This window comes from Hylobates moloch, unplaced genomic scaffold (assembly GCF_009828535.3).
Source record: "Hylobates moloch isolate HMO894 unplaced genomic scaffold, HMol_V3 SCAFFOLD_10, whole genome shotgun sequence".
Taxonomy (NCBI): domain Eukaryota; kingdom Metazoa; phylum Chordata; class Mammalia; order Primates; family Hylobatidae; genus Hylobates; species Hylobates moloch.
The window spans coordinates 79,688,516-79,700,972 of record NW_026652285.1 but is presented as its reverse complement, the minus strand read 5'-3'; the positions used below and the strand labels follow the sequence as shown (position 1 = coordinate 79,700,972).

Genomic DNA, 12,457 nt, shown 5'->3' with positions numbered 1-12,457 from the left:
CTAAAATCTTTCTACTTCAAGTATAATCCAGGGACCAGTAGCCTCTGCATACCCCTGGGAACTTGTTAAAAATGCAGAACGCCCCATCCCAGACATATGAAATCAGAATCTTCATTTTAACAAGATCCCCAGGTAATCTACTTGCACACTATGTTTAGGAAGCCCTGGGGGCCGGGCGCGATAGCTCACATCTGTAACCCCAGCACTTTGGGAGGCCAAGGCGAGAGAATTGCTTGAGCCCAAGGGTTTGAGACCAGCCTGGACAACATAGCAAGACCCTGTTTCACCTATTTATCATTCCTTGAATTCATTAAGGCTTTCTCAAGCCCAACAAAGCACAACTTTGTATGTGCAGTTCCCTCTGCAAGAATGCCTTTCCACAAATGGGGAAATCACGCTCAACCTTCAAAACCCAACCCAGGCCAGGCACAATGGCTCACGCCTGTAATCCTAGCACTTTGGGAGGCTGAGGTGGGCAGATCGCTTGAACTCAGATGTTCAAGACCAGCCTGGGCAACATGGCAAAACCCCATCTCTACAAAAATACAAAAACAATTAGCTGTGCATGGTGGCACGGGCCTGTAGTCCCAGCTACTTGTGGGGGCTGAGGCTGGAGGATCGCTTGAGCCCAGGAAGTCGAGGCTGCAGTGAGCCGAGATCCAGCCACTGCACTCTAGCCTGGGTAACAAAGTGAAACCTAGTTTCAAACACAAAAAAAACCTGACCCAAGTACTCCTCCAAGAAAGCTGCTTGGTCTCCTCCCAACACACTCCCTACTTCTCCTTCCTCTGAGCTCCACAGCTCTAGTTTTGTTTGTTTGTTTGTTTTGTTTTGTTTTGTTTGAGATGCAATCTCTTGTCTCCCAGGCTGGAGTGCAATGGCACCATCTCGGCTCACTGCAACCTCTGCCTCCCGGGTTCAAGTGATTCTCCTGCTTCAGCCTCCTGAGTAGCTGGCATTACAGGCGCCCGCCACCACGCACAGCTAATTTTTGTATGTTTAGTAGAAATGGGGTTTCACCACGTTGGCCAGGCTGGTCTCGAACTCCTGACCTCAGGTGATCCACCCACCTCGGCCTCCCAAAGTGCTGGGATTACAGGCGTGAGCCACCGCGCCAGTCAGCCATCATATTTTAAGTAGTCTATGTGCGTATATGTGTGTATTCACTACTAGGTGACAATTTCCTTGTTGGTGGCTCAGTAGACACTTAAGCTATGTTTGCAAAATAGGAATGACTGAATAAATGAGTGCTGCTTCTGGCTCTGCAACATGATAACTGATGTGATTTTCCTCTTTGAAAAATGCCCTGGATGTTGTGAAAATCAAATAAGTTCTGTGCATGGAAAAGTGATTCGTAAACTGCAAGATCTGCAGAATTTACCTAAATCTCAGTGCTCTGCAAGGGCCATCCCTGGATCTGCCTGGGGTTGGCCTTGTGATAACAACCCAAGAGGATATTGATATATATGGATTCCGAGGCCCTACCTGCAGAGATTCTGATTCAGGAAGAATTCTGCATTTTCACAAGCTTTTCAGGTGGTTCAGTATGAAGCCAAATCTGGGAACAGTTGGCTTGTGAGTTCACCTCTCACTTCTTGACCCAAGGCCTGGACTTGAGCGAGGCAGGAGAAGAACCAGAGTGAATATTTAAGGAGGACCTCATTCTCAAGGGCGTGCAAGTGTGGGATAGGCCCCCTGAGAGAGAGAGCCTTCTTAAAAACTGTGCACCTTAGGAGTCCTTTGGCAGTGACCCCCGGCAAAGCAGGTAGGATCATCCAATGTGACCCTTGTCTGAGCCTGCTGCCTGGAGATCTCCAGGGCCTCAGCCTCAGGCAGGCCCAGGTGAGTTGAGGACAAGATGCCCACACGACCTTGAAATTCCAGGCCCGACCACTGCAGCCCCATTAACGGCCTGTTTTCCCTTAAGTGGAGAAGAAGCAGACTAAGTCTAACCTCAATGCCCCACGGAGTCTGACCACCACAGGGCACCAAGATCCTTTGAAGAGCCCAGGTCTTGGCATTCAAGCAAGCAGATTTTTCTCAGTTGTTCAGACCCCCCGTGCCAGCTCTGAGCATTCCAGACTCCTGGTGGTCAGCATCCTCTTAGGCTCATGGGGACTGTCCCTAGGTTGCCATGTGTGGAAGTTAAGTGACTTCCTACCCCTCTGACTTCCCAGAAGGCACAAAGCTCACTCTCCTCCTTCCCTCTTTTCCTTTTTCATGAGCTGGCCTGGCTGTGTCAGGTAGGGTCAGGCTCAACAGAAGGCACATCACATATATCTTTTTTATTAAAGATAGAGTTTCACTTGTTGCCCAGGCAGGAGCACAGTGGAACGATCTTAACTCACTGCAGCCTCGAACTTCTGGGCTCAAACAATCCCCCTACCTCAGCCCCCCAAGTAGCTGGAACTATAGGCCCATACTGCCATGCCCAGCTAATTTTTTTGTATTTTGTAGAGATACGGTTTTGCCATGTTGCCTCCCGAGTAGCTGGGACTATGAGTGCATCACTACACCCAGCTAATTTTTAAAAAATTATTTTTGTAAACAATGGGGTCTTGCTATATTGTCCAGGCTGGTCTCAAACTTCTCACCTCAAGTGATCCTCCTGCCTTGGCCTCCCAAAGTGTTGGGATTACTGGTGTGATCCACAGCACCCACCATTTTATTTTTTTTTCTTTAGAGACAGTCTTGTTGGCATTCAGTGATACAGTCGTAGCTCACTGCAGCCTCAGACTCCTGGGCTCAAGCAATCCTCCTGCCTCAGCCTCCTGAGTAGCTAGAACTACATGTGTGCTCCACCAGAGGGCCAATTTTTTAATTTTGTTGTAAAAATGGGGTCTCAGGGCTGGGTGCAGTGGCTCACACCTGTAATCCAAGCACTTTGGGAGGCCGAGGCAGGCAGATTCCCTAAGGTCAGGAATTTGAGACCAGCCTGGCCAACATGGTGAAACCCTGTCTCTACTAATAATAAAAAAGTAGACGGATGTAGCAGTGTGTGTCTGTAATCCCAGCTACTCAGGAGGCTGACACAAGAGAATCTCTGGAAGCTGGGAGACAGAGGTTGCAGTGAGCCAAGATCACGCCACTGCACTCCAGCCTGAGTGACAGAGCAAGATTCTGTCTCAAAAAAAAAAAAAAATTGAGTCTCACTGTGTTGTCCAGGCAGGTCTTGAGCTCCTAGACTCAAGCAATTCTTGCCCCTTGGCCTTTCAAAATGTTGGGTGTGAGCCACCATGCGCAGCCATATTTCTTTCCTGTCACCATTACTACATCTCGCAAGGCAGGTACTATTATCTCTATTTCACAGATGAGACTACGGTTCAAAGAGGTGAAGGGATTTGTTCAAAATCACAGGACAAGCCAAAGGCAGATGGGATTAAGCCCCAAAGCTCTTCCTCTCCTTCTTCTGCTTCTCTAAATTTGTTTTATTATATTCATGCGTATACATATATATATGTATATATTTATGTAATTTCCCCTGCTTTGCATTTCTAAACTTCTTCCTGATTTTCCTGGAGCATCTGTAGTTAACAGTAATCAGAAACGGGTTCTAGCTGTTTCCCCTGAGGGTGTTTCTCCAATCTGAGACTGGATTCTTAAGGGATTTTAGAGTTTGTGTGTTTGTGCTTGTGGGTGTACCTCTTTTCAAAATAATGTGTTTAGACAACATATTAGCATCTTTTCAATGCTGAGAGTGAGGGACGAGGGCAGAAAACACTGCCAATCTAAAATTCCATACCCAGTGAAAACAGTTTTTTGGCTCGGCCCAGTGGCTCACGACTGTAATCCCAGCACTGTAGGAGGCTGAAGCAGGAAGATTGCTTGAGCCCAGGAGTTTGAGACCAGCCTGGACAACATGGCAAAACTTTGTCTCCACTGAAAATATTTTTTAAATTAGCCAGACGTGGTGGCACGTGTCTGTGGTCCCAGCTACTCTGAAAGACTGAGATGGGAGGATTGCTGGAGCCCAGGAGGCGGAGGTTACAGTGAGCTGAGATCGTACCACTGCACTTCAGCTGGGGACAGAGTGAGACCCTGTCTCAAAAAAAAAAAAAAAGAAAAGAAAAAGAAAAGAAAAGAAAAAAGAAAAAAAAGAAAACAGGCTTTTAAAATGAAGGCGAAGTAAGGTTCTTTAGGCAGAAGAAAAATGATTCCATTTGAAATAATGGAAATGGGGTAAACATAAGTGAATATTGACTCTACAAAAGCAACAATGGTAATAGTATGTGTCATTTAACATATATGAAAAATGAGGCCACGGCCGGGTGCGGTGGCTCACGCCTGTAATCCCAGCACTTTGGGAGGCTGAGGTGGGCGAATCACGAGGTCAGGAGTTCGAGACCAGCCTGGCCAACATGGTGAAACCCCGTCTCTACTAAAAATACAAAAAGTAGCTAGGCATGGTGGCGGGTGCCTGTAATCCCAGCTACTCGTGAGCCTGAGGCAGGAGAATTGTTTAAACCCAGGAGGCAGAGGTTGCAGTGAGCTGAGATCGCGCCATTGCACTCTAGCCTGGGCGACAGGGCAAGTCTGCATCTCAAAACAAAAACAAAGCAAAAAAAAAAAGGAGGCCGGGTGCAGTGGCTCATGCCTGTAATCCCAGCACTTTGGGAGGCCGTGGCAGGCGGATCACCTGAGGTCGGGAGTTCGAGCCTAACCAGCCTGACCAACATGGAGAAACCCATCTCCACTAAAAATACAAAATTAGCTGGGTATGGTGGTGCATGCCTGTAATACCAGCTACTCAGGAGGCTGAGGCAGGAGAATCACTTGAACCCAGGAGGCGGAGGTTGTGGTGAGCCGAGATCACGCCATTGCACTCCAGCTTGGGCAACAAAGAGGGAAACTCCAGCACAGGGCCAGGCGCAGTGGCTCACACCTGTAATCCCAGCACTTTGGGAGGCTGAGGTGGGAGGATCACCTGAGGTCAGGGGTTCGACACTAGCTTGGCCAACATGATGAAATCCATCTCTACTAAAAATAAAAAAATTAACTGGGCTTGGTGGCGGGCACCTGTAGTCTCAGCTACTCTGGAGGCTGAGGTAAGAGAATCGCTTGAACCCAGGAGGCGGAGGTTGTGGTGAGCTGAGATCATGCCACTGAACTCCAGCCTGGGCGACAGAGTGAGACCCTGTCTCAAAAAAAAAAAAAAGATGACAAAGAAAAGGTTGGTAAAAATCCAATCATCAAAATACTCAAAACCAAATTTGTGATATTATAGCATAGGCGTCTTTGTTATTGCATTAAATAACAAGATCTGATGGTCAGTCTAATTTCTAAGTCATAGAAATGAGCATAAATGATATTTGGGAAATCTACTATTACTTTCATTTGATATGAAATATCTGTGATTTGCATATACAACACACATAACATATGCACACACAGTTGCCCCACATTAGCAGAGACGAACTGAAATGGAATCTACTGCCTTTAAGAAATAGGAGAAGATGCAATGGCTCACACCTATAATCCCAGCACACTGGGAGGCCAAAGCAGGTGGATCACTTGAGCCCAGGGGTTCAAGACTATTCTGGACAACATACTGAGACTCCAGTCTAAAAGAAAGAAACAAACAAACAAAAAACCTCAAAAATAAATAAATAATTAAGAAAATAAATGTACCAGGTGTGGTGGCTCATGCCTGTAATGCCAGCACTTTGTGAGACTAAGGCAGGCTTGCTTGAGCCCAGAAGTTTGAGACCAGCCTGGGCCACATAGGAAGACCCTGTCTATACAAAAAAAAGTTTTTTAGGTAGCCAGGTGTGATGATGCATGCCTGTGGTCCCAGCTCCTTGGGAGGCTGAAGTGGGTGGATAGCTTGAGCCTAGGAGGTTGAGGCTGCAGTGAGCTGTGTTTGCACCACTGCACTCCAGCTTGGGCAACAGAGTGAGACCCTGTCTCAAAAGAAAAAAAAAAAGAAGAAGAAAAAGAAGAAAAGAAAATTAACGGCAATGCAAAATGGAGGCTAGGCGCAGTTGCTCATGCCTGTAATGCCAACACTTTGGGAGGTTGAGCTGGGCAGATCACTTGAGGTCAGGAGTTGGAGACCAGCTTGGCCAACATGGTGAAACCTCATCTCTGCTAAAAATACAAAAGTTAGCTGGGCATGGTGGCACATGCCAGTAGTACCACCTACTCAGGAGGCTGAGGCAGGAGAATTGCTTGAACCCAGGTTGCAGCGAGCCGAGTTCGTGCCACTGTACTCCAGCCTGGGCAACAGACCAAGACTCATCTCAAAAAAAGAAAAAGGGGGATGCCTCCAGTACAGCAAGGACTCCATTTCCTTAAGGCTATTCCATTTAAAGTGTCTGCATAAAATCCTCAGGGGGTCTCCAGGATTGCCCAGAAAGAGGGTAATACGACTCTTTTCTTGAAAAAATAGGTAACATTTAGTCCTCTATAATACAAGAAAAGAAAATTTAAAAAATTTTTTCTGGTTTTGGAGACAGAATTTCACTGTTACCTAGGCAGGAGTGCAGTGACACAATCACGGCTCATTGCAGCCTCCATCTCCCAGGCTCAAATGATCCTCCTGCCCCATTTTTTAATTTTTTGTAGCGATGGGGTATCACTATGTTGCCCAGGTGGCCTTGAACTCCTGGGCTCAAGTGGTATGGGCCTGCCTCAGCCTTTCCAAGTGCTGGGAATTACAGGCGTGAGCCACCATGCCTAGCCCCAAAAAAATAATTTTTAAAAAGTAGGAAACAAAGATTCTCATTTGAGATCACAGCTACTGAAAGAAGTAACTGATGAATCCACAGACCTCTCTCTTGCCTGTCCAATACTCCACGCAAGACAACTAGTCAGGCAGAGAGCTATTAGCAGCTTATCAGCACGGAGCTGGAAAGGACAGCCCATCATCTGGGTAATAGAAGAGATAAGTGTGTTTGGATGGGGAGGAGAATGTGTGTTTAAAGTACTGTTGTGTTGTCAATTCTGATTCTCCCAAACTATCAGAGTTGCCTAAGTGACCCTGTATCAGGTGCATCGCCGAGAAATGCTAATTTCCAAAACAGGCCAAGTGGGAATGAATCACAAGCAATCCAACACACGGCAACGGAAGACAGTAATCCCTGAACTTAGCCCACTGGTTGTCTTGGGCGCTGGGGATCAGAGATGTGACAATGAGGGCAGATGGTGAGGCTCCTTAGCCAGCAGAGAAAGGGGTTTGGGATTTTTATGACTTGCAGAAAATGGGGAACCGCCAAAAGTTTTGTAGGAGAGGAGAAACCCACCGAGCACTGTGCTTCAAGGTCACAGAGTTCATCTCGGAGCAACAAACACTTTCTAGGGTTTGCTCCACATGGATCTTGTGCTAGGCACAGGCTTGAGGTGATGAAAGAAAGAGTTCCTGTTCCCAGAGAACAAATAATCCCCACAGTATGACAAATACAGTGATGGGGCCAGGCGTGGTGGCTGACGCCTGTAACCCTAGCACTTTGTGAGGCAGAGGCAGGCAGATCACCTGAGGTCAGGAGTTCGAGACCAGCCTGGCCAACATGGTGAAACCCTGTCTCTACTAAAAATACAAAAATTAGCTGGGCATGGTGGCGTGTGCCTGTAGTCCCAGCTACTTGGTAGGCTGAGACAGGAGAATTGCTTGAATTCAGGAGCTGGAGGTTGCAGCGAGCCGAGATCGGGTCTCTGCACTCCAGCCTGGGTGACAGAGTGAGACTGTCTCAAATAAAATAAATAAATAAATAAATAAAAACCTGATGGAAAGGAGCTCCAGGAGGGTTTTTTGGAGGAGGCAGACCTGACTGAAAGGCTGACAGGTAGGAGTGAGCCAGATAAAGAGGGGGCTGCAAAGGCACTTATAGCAATGGGAACATCTTTGGAGGGGAGGGAGAACAAATGTGAGTAGGATGGGGTGCTGGACACCTCTCATCTGACCCCTAGATCCACTCTGTACATTTCAGCACTTTGCTCTGTGCCCGCAGTTGAACTTCATGGACTACACTCATGATAACCTTGACCCTGGTTTCTGGTCAGGTTCTGCCTATGGACGACACTGGCAGGAGATGGGAGGTGAGGAGAAAGGCTGGTGTATATATCCCCTGCTCTCCCTCTCTCCTTCCTCTTGACCCTTCAAGCCAAGGGGAGTGGATGAGGTGCCTCTGTTATCAGAGTCTCAAAGTAATGCTTTTTGGTTTTCCCAAACCCTACCAACCCTCCATAAAAGTTGTTTTATTAAATACCCCCAAAGGTATCCTCTGTACCCTGCTGGGACCATGACTGATACAGCAGCATGGAGGAGGTTTTTCATTATCCAAATACAATATGAGGCACGGTGGCTCACACCTGTAATCCCAGCACTTTGGGAGGCCAAGGCAGGCAGATCACTTGAGGTCAGGGGTTCAAGACCAGCCTGGTAAACATAGTGAAACTCCATCTCCACTAAAGATACAAAAACATTAGTCAGATGTGGTGGCGGCCCCTGTAATCCCAGCTACTAGGGAGGCTGAGGCATAAGAATTGCTTGAACCCAGGAGACGGAGGTTGCAGTGAACCGAGATTACGTCACTGCACTCCAGCCTGGGCAACAGAGCGACTCAGTCTAAAAACAAAACAAAACAAAACAAGAACAAAACAAATACAACATGACAGTCTCCTAAACTAGGAGAGGAGTGGGAACATTACCTTGTGAATGTACAGCACTCTACTGCAACAAAGCCTTTTCTCAGCATGGACTTATCCACAGCTCCCAACTACCCCAGGTCAGAGGCCACCAATTCCATCTCATAGATGTGCAGCAGCAGAGGCCTGGAGAGTATGTGGAGACTTGGCCAAGAGACATGACCTGTCAGTGAGAGACCCAGAGCCCACAGCCTGATTTTTTCAGTTGCTAATCCATTCCCTTTCTACCAGTGCAACTCTAAGTGGGCCTGGAATGGTGGAAGAAATTCAAAGAGGCCTTCCAGGTGCGTGCACACATGCAGGTACATGTCTTCCACAGGAATCAGTGAGTCATTCAACAAACATTTATTGAGCTCTGACTGGATTTACAGACCTGTATTAGAAACTGAGGGATGAAAGAGATTAGATATGGGGAAAAGGAGAATGAGTCAGAAGGAGGGGTGGCAGCACAGGGTGGTAGAAGAAAACACTGGCCCACAGTCCAGCAGTCCTGATTCCCAGGCCCAGTCTATGAAATGTGTCTCTGAGATCTTCCATCGACTGAACCTGGAGAGATCAGCCATTTCTGGTTTTGAACAAAGAAGTCAAGTCAATTTCAGATGCAACTGCAAGCTGAAATTCCTCCAAACAGCTCTAGACTTCTTGGCATGACACATAACACCCTTTATCAACTGGCCTTCTCTCATCTCTCCAGTCTTGATTGCTGGAGGCTCTCTGCCTCCCATCCTTCTACCCTGACATTAGAAGCTACCCACAGCTTCCCATAAGCCACACTTGCTCTCACCTCCAAGACTTTGCACTAGCTATTCCTTGTGCCTGGAAGGCTTTTTCTCACACTTAGCTCTACAGCTGACCCTTGAACAACACAGGAGTTACGAGTGCCAACCTCTCCCACAACCCCACATAGTCAAAAATCCACAAAAATTCTGACTCCCCGAAAACGTAATTACTAATAGCCTACTGTTGGCCAGAAGCCTTTCTGATAATGTAGTCATTTAACACATATTTTGTAGGTTATATGTATTATATACTGTATTCTTACAATAAAGTTAGAAAACAATTATCTATCTATCCACCCACCCACTGGTTGGCATGAGCCACTGGGCATGGTGGCTCATGCCTACAATCCCAGCACTTTTGGAGGCCGAGGTGGGCAGATCCCTTGAGCCCAGGAGTTCAAAACCAGCTTGGGCAACACAGCGAGACCCTGTCACTACAAAATTACAAAATTAGTCAAGCACGGTGCCAGCTCTAGTCCCAGCTACTCAGGAGGCTGAGGTAGGATGATCGAATCACTTGAGCCCAGGAGATCGAGGCTGCAGTGAGCCATGATCACACCACAGCACTCCAGCCGGGGTGACAGAGCAAAACACTGTTTGGAAAAAAAATAAATAAATAAGAGAAAAAATATACCTACTATTCATTAAGTGAAAATGTATCATCATAAAGGTCTTCATCCTTGTGATTTTCACATTGAATAGGCTGAGGAGGAGGAGGAAGCAGGGGCTTGGTCTTGCTGTCTCAGAGGTGGCAGAGGCAGAAGAAAATCCTCCTATAAGTAGACCTGCACAGTTCAGTGCTGTGTTGTTCAAGAATCAATTGTAATTTCTTCACCTGTAAAATGCTTATGCAAACTTCAAGATTCAATTCAGACTAATTACTGTATCCTCAGTAATACCCGCACAGAGAAAGCCCCCAAATCTTGGCAAATAATGATCCAACTGATTAAGTAATCATAAAATAGCTACTATGTAGTGAGTCCATGTCCATGGGATAACAATAAAAATATCAAACAAGCTCTTTGGGGACTAGGAACTTGAATGCAGCTGAAGAGTGAGTGAGCAGGGAGATGATTAGATGGATGAATAAACAGATAGATAAAAACAAATGGATGGCCTAGCGCGGTGGCTCACGCCTATAATCCCAGCACATTGAGAGGCCGAGGCAGGTGGATCACTTGAGGTCAGGAGTTTGAGACCACCCTGGCCAACATGGTGAAACCCCATCTCTACTAAAAATACAAAAATTAGCTGGGTGCGGTAGCATGTGCCTATAATCCCAGCTACTCAAGAGTCTGAGGCACAAGAATCACTTGAACTAGAGAGGCGGAAGTTGCAGTGAGCCAAGATTGTGCCGCTGCACTCCAGCCTGGGTGACAGAGTGAGACTCTGTCTCAAAAAAAAAAAAAAATGGATGGATGGAGAAATAGATGGATTGAAAATGAGTGTGTGACAGTTGGCAGTTGAATGGGGAATTAAATGGATGGATGACTCCATGAATCAGTGGTTGAATGGATGGGATTACTTGCTTGCATTGATCAAAACAGACTTGACCTAATCTCAAAGTGGTAAGAAAGGACAGGAATCTAGCTGGTGAGATTGGGACTGTGGAGCTTAAGAAAACATTGGGAATCTCACTAGCAAACGTAAGGTCTGCTTGTGAACAAGTTACTATCATCACAAAGCTCTGAATAAGTTCCAATCTGCTATCCCAGGTGAAGCCCGGAGGATGATGCCAGCCATGAAAGTCTGATCAACTGGACTGACTGACCAACAGGACTTGACTTGATGGAAGTCTATTGGAGTTAGGTCAGATATAGAACCTTAAGGCTTTGGGATCTGACAAAACATCTGTATTTATGATTCTTCTCACAAGACGGTAATGCACAAATCGATGGGAGAAGACAGGAGGGATGCATGAACTGCTAACTCCTCTTACTGTCAGAGCTTCAAAGTGCAGGTTCTGCACAAACCAGCCTGCCTCCCCAGGACCTCTCAGCACACTTTCCTTACGATGGACTTCCTTGAATCTCAAAGTATTCTGACAGCTGTGTCCCAGATTGCATTGCTCCTTGGAAACTTGAACTTCACATTAACCCCATCTCCTCTGTTACCCCACAATCTCCCTTTACCTCCCCTCATAGAGGGTGCTCATGGCTTGCAAATCCATAGCTTCCAGAGGGCTGGGGAGAGCACTCTGATGACCAGACGAACGCTGCTTCGCCCAGGAAAAGCCCTATTGTAAGTTATTACTAGGATAGGGATAGATTTCCTTTGGAGCCAAAGATGAAGCATTAGCAAGAGTCTGCTTTCAGTGAGAGTCTGCACTGTAAGGGAATTTTTTTTCTTTTCTTTTTCTTTTTTTAAATTACAGAACTTAATTTTCTTTTAAAAAAGAATTCAGAGCTGGCACAGGAAAACAGTGAGGTTTCAAAAGTACTTCAGCCTTGACAAAGCCCTTCACACAGTTTGATTTTTGTTTGTTTATTTGTTTTTTGATATGCAGTTTCACTCTGCCTCCCAGGCTGAAGTGCAGTGGCGCAATCTCGGCTCACTGCAACTTCTGCCTCCCGGGTTCAAGTGATTCTTGTGCCTCAACTTCCCGAGTACCTGGGATTACAGTGCGCACCACCACGCCCGGCTAAATTTTGTATTTTTAGTAGAGACGGGGTTTTGCCGTGTTGGCCAGGCTGGTCTTGAACTCCTGACCTGAAGTGATCCACCCACCTCGGTCTCCCAATGTGCTGAGATTACAGGCATGCTCCATCGCCCCTGGCCTTAGTTTTCTTTTTGATCTCCACAAGACCCTTCTAAGAAGGGTCTCTGCTTTGTCTGCACAATAGAACCACCTGGAGAGTTTTTAGAAATCCTGATTTCTAAAGCTAGATCCCAGAACAATTACATAAGAATCATGGGGATGAGGTGGGTCTGAGCCCCAGGTGATTCCAATATCAGCCTAGGTAAAAACAAGTGCTCCAAGGTCTTAGCCTCATTTTGCCAAGGCAGGAGGCTTCAGAGGGGTGAAATAAGTTGGC

At 46.6% G+C, this 12,457-nt stretch overlaps 1 protein-coding gene across 1 annotated transcript in view; it reads right to left on the bottom strand.

The window, feature by feature from the left end:
• Window positions 1-10,175, bottom strand: part of LOC131384489 (uncharacterized) — a 68,345-nt gene extending 58,170 nt beyond the window's left edge. Inside the window, exon 1 of the mRNA XM_058445920.1 lies at window positions 10,061-10,175. Within this exon, the coding sequence (XP_058301903.1) occupies window positions 10,061-10,100 (40 nt within the window). The 5' untranslated portion in view covers window positions 10,101-10,175. The remainder of the gene's footprint in view (window positions 1-10,060) is intronic.
• Between the last annotated feature and the right edge of the window lie 2,282 nt (window positions 10,176-12,457).